The sequence below is a fragment of the Plectrocnemia conspersa genome, unplaced genomic scaffold (assembly GCF_051122295.1).
Source record: "Plectrocnemia conspersa isolate PC_06_02 unplaced genomic scaffold, ASM5112229v1 ptg000014l, whole genome shotgun sequence".
NCBI lineage: Eukaryota > Metazoa > Arthropoda > Insecta > Trichoptera > Polycentropodidae > Plectrocnemia > Plectrocnemia conspersa.
The window spans coordinates 7,310,983-7,317,192 of record NW_028277178.1 but is presented as its reverse complement, the minus strand read 5'-3'; the positions used below and the strand labels follow the sequence as shown (position 1 = coordinate 7,317,192).

The 6,210-nt window shown below is 31.9% G+C and overlaps 2 protein-coding genes across 2 annotated transcripts; one reads left to right on the top strand and one right to left on the bottom strand.

Annotated features, from left to right (window-relative positions):
* Positions 1–39: 39 nt before the first annotated feature.
* On the top strand, positions 40–2,093 carry LOC148226073 (uncharacterized). Its single transcript, XM_088203146.1, has 3 exons — positions 40–445; positions 1,187–1,502; positions 1,562–2,093. Exons 1-3 carry the CDS (start codon positions 102–104, stop codon positions 2,015–2,017), a joined length of 1,116 nt encoding a protein of 371 aa, XP_088059272.1. The 5' UTR covers positions 40–101; the 3' UTR covers positions 2,018–2,093.
* Positions 2,094–2,595: 502 nt separating this feature from the next.
* Positions 2,596–5,067, bottom strand: LOC148226072 (uncharacterized). The gene is made up of 5 exons (XM_088203145.1): positions 4,979–5,067; positions 4,793–4,864; positions 4,596–4,714; positions 3,664–4,530; positions 2,596–3,591 (listed from the first exon to the last, which is right to left on the bottom strand). Exons 1-5 carry the CDS (start codon positions 5,033–5,035, stop codon positions 3,363–3,365), a joined length of 1,344 nt encoding a protein of 447 aa, XP_088059271.1. The 5' UTR covers positions 5,036–5,067; the 3' UTR covers positions 2,596–3,362.
* Between the last annotated feature and the right edge of the window lie 1,143 nt (positions 5,068–6,210).

Here is a 6,210-nt window from a genome sequence, read left to right as displayed (position 1 = left end):
TATTTGTAATAAATGAATAAAATAAAATTAGTCTGACCATTTGATCACTGGCAACACCATTGCTGACACTACTCTTCCAGCTCGTTCGAGCCGCTGTAGATATGGGTAGGAAAAAAACAAACCATGCCTTCAGCCTCCCCACTGCCACGAGAGATGCGAAGGGCAATGCGATCTCTGGTACCGTTTCGACGAACACCATCGTCAAAAAGCCACAGGATGCGTCCAAGTCGGAAGATAATTACAAAAAGTACGACAAGAAGCCCAAGAAGCAGCAGCAGCACGTGTTCAAAGAATTTAATAAAGTATGCCTCGACTATCCTGTGAACCGCAACTTTGTCTACGAGGAGATAACAGGTGACCTGTTCGACTCCCCCGAAGATGCTGCCTTGGTGCATTGTGTCGCCGAAGACATGCACATGAACGCCGGCATAGCTATCGAGTTTAGGTATGCAGATTTCACTTTATTGAGTCTAGTCATTTGAATTTCTTATTATAATCATCAGATTAACTTTAAGCACTCGTTCATATCTGTGTCACAAAGGTCATTAGTATATATGATATAATGACCCAAACTGGAATTTACGCATATTCTGTAAATAAAACTCAAACATTAAAAGGGAAAAAGTAATAATAATCACTAATTTTTATGGGTAGATTCTACAGAACATGTCGTTAAAAATGAGCATTATCTACTTTGTCATGGATTTTTTATGTAGGCGTTATTATGTTATTTTTTTAACAATTCCGTTATTCCGTTTAACGATCTGAATACTTTTATTGTATTTTTGATTTATTTACAGCTCAGAATTTCTCAACAACTAATTAAATATATGTACGGAATGAATCAAATAAAACACCCCTTAGCTAGCTCCACCTTTTTCATCTCAAGTCTTGACTAATTAAGTCCTTGACTAATCTCGAAGCTCGTTCACACTTACACGCAAGCGATACATCTAAAGCTGTTAGGTTATTATTTTGTAAAAATTGCTATCCAATGTTACTCAAGAAACTAAAAAAATACGTTTTCAGAGCCCTATGGGCGTTTTAAACAATTTCGTATCAGCTGCGAGGTGTAGAGAGTAGCGAGTGGCAGTGATGCGCAGCGGTTGTTCCAAACAAAAATGTACCAGTCTTAAATGAGACATTTTTTTATAATTTACATTCAACTTTCTGTTTACCATTTTAGGAAGCGGTTTTCAAGTACGGGAGATCTGCTAGACCAGGGAAAGAAAAGCGGTCAGATGGCATTCATCACTAAAAAGGGGCGCTCAGTTTATTACCTGGTGACTAAAAGAACGAGCCAGAGTAAACCAACTATTATGTCTATTGAGCAATGCCTCATTGAAATGATGGAACACGTTAAGACTCACAACATCAAGAAAATCGCAATGCCCACCATCGGCTGTGGACTTGATAGGCTGAACTGGGAAGAAGTCAAAGAACTGATTAAAAAAATATTTCAGCATCTCGACGTCCACATCATTGTCTACATCTTTAAGAAGGTAAAATAATTTATACTTACACACTCTTCTCTGTACGATTGAAAATCTGCGTTTTTTAGACTGCGGAGTCGATGGACAGGGTCAAGGGATCTGCCTCCTCAGTTCATAAAATATCTATCAAAGATATGGAACGAAACGGAACACTTTTCGCATACTTAGCTGGAGAAGATTCACTCTATATAACTGAGGAACTTCAGAACTTCGATCAGTGGAAAGCGATTAAAATGCAGGAAAAAACGAAAACCTTGACACGCGGCCAGCTGGTTAGAATGAAGGTGTTTAAACAAGAATACGTCGCTCTTGTGTGTCTCGACAAAGATGGTGAAATTTGTTATAAAGACCTCGAGAATTGCATGAAGGAATTAAAAAAGGAGAAGTTGGACGGTATCTCGTATATGGGAATAGAGACTCTAACCAGGGATGAGTTGGATGTCAAGAAATTGGAAAGTGTCATCAGGTTCTCCAAAGAACAAAAAATAGATATCTGGATATGCTGTCCCAATCTTTTGCAATGAAATTTTTGCCTTATCATGAACGAATTGTATCAGAGCTATATAAAATAAATATATATCTTGGCAAGTCTGCCTAAAACTCAAATTCTTTTTATTTAGATTTATAGATGAATATAATTTTAATTAGAAGTAATGATATATATTTAAATAACTGCTGGAAATAGAAATACACAAGATGGATTCAAATGTTATCAGTATTATAATAGCTTCTTGAAATATAAAAATTTACAGTAAGACCTATCTTTTTGAAATGAGATGATCTGTTATTTTATCATTTCCCCAAGAAAACAAATTAAAACTTAGCACAATTATTATTTCTAATTCACAGTAGTTTTTATTTATTAATTTTGCGTTAAGAAGTAAATGAGCTCATACTTTTACAGTGACATTACAGTACATATAAAGTTAGGTTTACTGAATGTGTCTTTTTTTTTATTAAGAAAATAAACTGCGCAATCCAATATCAACGAAGTCTCCATAAATGGATTGAAAAGATTGTTATTTTTAAACAATGATGGGGTAGGTATAAAAACTTTATTTTACAGAAAAATTTTCTATCAAATAAAATAAATAAACAAACATTTATTCGAAAATACACTTTATTTGTAAGTAGGTATAAAGTTCGAGTCTACGAGCAAAATGGTATTATGACTCGAATTCGAGTGCGACAGGTATGACGAGATTATCATGCGCAGAACATTGTTTACAAAATTTTACATTAACAGGATGTTTTTAACAACTTTTATTTGTATTGTATTACATTAAAAAAACGCAAGAAACGGTAGCTGCAAAGTTAACGAGAAGTGGAAAATGGAATACTTCATTCAACTGAAAAGTGACATCTTATGTCTCGTAAATCAAAAATTTTAAATAAATAAACGACGCTACAAAACTGAATATTTGATAAGTCGAATGAGATTAAGGAATTTAAAAAATAATAATTTAGTAGTTTAACATTAGAGAATTTAGTTGAAACTAATTTGTCTGTCTTTTACCGAAAGGCGAGAATGATTAATCAAAGGTTTTTCTAAAAATAAGATGTTAGCTAGATTCGTTGCTGTTATTCAAATTTTGTAACAAATAAGGAACTATTGGGAATAATACTTATTCATGGCATTACTTTTAATATAAATTTGTTTTTGTCAAAATAAGTAAAGTCAGTTCAGTCAATCTTTACCAAACATAGATAAACATGAAATGATAACATGTCCAAAAATAAAGTCGTATCAGTGTATGGATAAATATATCAATACAATACCCAATAAAATACAATGAATTTTAGCATTATACTAAAAAGTCAGATATTGATTCTACACTGCAAATATTTTATTCCTTTTATTAATCATCACTAATAATTCCAGTGATCGTTTCTTTTGCTGTGCACTGCAGACGTTCGGCTTCCTTTGTGCATTCTCGAACGTTCTCTACTTCTCGATCTCGGTCTGCTCCTCGAAGCATCATAATTGTGAGATTCTCCACTGCGAGATCTTTTCCTACTGTATGCATCATTAACACATCTTTCTCTGCTTTGTCTTCTATCTCTGTTTTGTATATTCGGAGATCTTCTGTTATTATGACTGAAATTAAAAGAAAGCGTTAATTACAAAAGCTAATTAATATTTTTCAGATGTAATAAATATATAAATTACCGTAAAGGTGAATTAGTTTCACGTTCATATATCTCGTGTATTTGGTTTTCGGAAAAAGAATTACCATTATTTTCATCATATTCGACAGTATTTGTTTTTTTTTGAACTTCTTGTTCAAGTTTTACATTCTGTGCTAATTTTGCTTTATCATCATTATATCGTTTCAGCATACGTTGATAATAAATAGAATTTTCTCTTATATCCACTTCCGTTGACTTGCTTTCTTGATTATTATCATTATCGTAAAATTGTTTCAACATACGTTGATGATATATCGAAGTTTCTCTTACATTTACTTCCGAATCGTCATAATCTTCCTCTTGTTTCATTTTGACACTCATAATATTTTCTCGGTTAGCTCTGGTTTGGTTATTAGTATTTTCATTCACATTTTGACTGACATTCTGATTTGATCTTCTATTATTAAAAGTCGTATAATTTTTCTCTTGTTGTTCATTGACACTGATAGGGTTATCTCGATTACTTTTGCTTTTGTTATTAGTAGTTTCACGCACATTTTGACTGATATTCTGATTTAATCTTCCATTATTATTAAAAGTCGCATAATTTTCCTCTTGTTCTTTTTTGACACTCGTAATGTTTTCTCGATTACTTTTACTTTTCTTATTAGTATTTTCAGGCACATTTTGATTGGATCTTCCATTATTATGAGAAGTAGCATAATTTTCCTCTTGTTGTTTTTCGACACTCATATTGGTTTCTCGATTACTTTTGCTTTTTTTATTAGTATTTTCACGCACATTTTGACTGATATTCTGATTTGATCTTTCATTATTACTAAAAGTCGAATCATTTGTATTTCTACAATTTTGTCTTTTAGATTTTTGAAATATCACGTTATCCAATCTGTAATTAAAAATTACATGGTATAGGTTATAAAGCAATAAGATAAAAGTGTTAATGTCACTTACTCAGATCGTAGTTCTGTTATGGTCCTATTTTTCCGTTCCAATTCAGTCGTCGCCGTTTTATAAAGAGATGATATATTAGATTCTAAATTTTCATTTTTCTTTTTAAGCTCATTGTTCTCCTACAACCATTAATATCATGTTATTGATATAAAATTATTTATTAATTTATATTAAAAAAAACAATTAATGATACTCGCATCGACTATTATATCATATTCTGCTTTTAATTTGGTTAAGATGTCTTGCAAATTTTTGTTGCTTTCCTCCAACTAATAAAAAAAAACAGTAAGTATTTTCTAGATAAATGATAGCCTTAGATATCACATTCGCTGTATAAAATGTCCGACATGTTAATCATAATAAAGTAAATAATTTAAGTATACCTCTGATATTTTGTCACCAAAGTCAAAAGACTGCACATCGACATATAAATCGTTCATCTTAATCCTTCTAACGTCACTTTGACAGTGATGCCGCGCTAAATATTTATTGGCCTAAACAGCTTATTTATCAATCCTCTTAAATATTTCATAAAAAACTACATAATACCACTCATTTTATACTATAATTAACTTAATATTGAAAATATTATTTATAATGTGAGAGCCTAGATTTGTTATGGCCAAAACTGGTTGGCACTTGAGTAGCACTAACGTGACGGTTATTCTACACTGGCAGTCTTCCGGGCGTTCGGACGCGTCTGCTTTTTATAACCATGTAAACCACACCGTTAATATTCAATAAAACATTACTGCAGCGGCTCAATCTGTGTCTAATTGCCATCCGTCACCATACGGTCCCTAAAATAACATATATATATTCAAAATAGGCTACAGTTTATTATAAAAAGTTGAAATCTGAATTCAATGACAATGTGGCAACCAATATAACTCTTGTCTCTTCTAATTCACATTTTCACGTAAATTTATGGTTGCATTTTAACATAGAATATCCATTACTGGTCTACAAGGTTTTTATTAGCTACAAGATGATCAGGTAATACATCTACTCCAAAATCAGTAGTCAAAGTAGAAATATTATTTTGTCGGATTGCAGTTATAATATAAAGTTTACATTTTTATAAAAAAAATCAGAACAATCGATCGAAGCCGCTAATTAGTGCCGCAGTGTCAATTTATTTCGGCGATTTTTGTTGTTTCATTGTAATTAAATCATTAAAAAGTGACGCTGATATTCTTAACAAGCACCATTTATTTAAATAAAAGTTTCAATACAGATATAATACTCTGAAGTGTTAAACTACTGTAAAGAACGGTTATGTATTTTATTGGTTGCTTGTTATTAACTAAAAAACCATCAGTTGTTACTTTCTACTCATCTACTGCGTTAGCTACGACCAGCGTGGTATCACTGTTGTGTGTATGAATTTATTATATGGAATGGAAATGAATAAGAAAATATTTTATAGTTAGCAAACTTGAAAGTTGTTAAACGTCCATTTGCTGTTCAAACCCAAACCTAACCTAATATAATAGTTGCTTTGTTTAGGGTTTGAACACCTCGGGAAATTTCACCACATGACATTTACCACAAGACGCTTTAAAACATTTTACCACAATCGAAAAAACATTCTTAATCAATGTTTAAATATAAT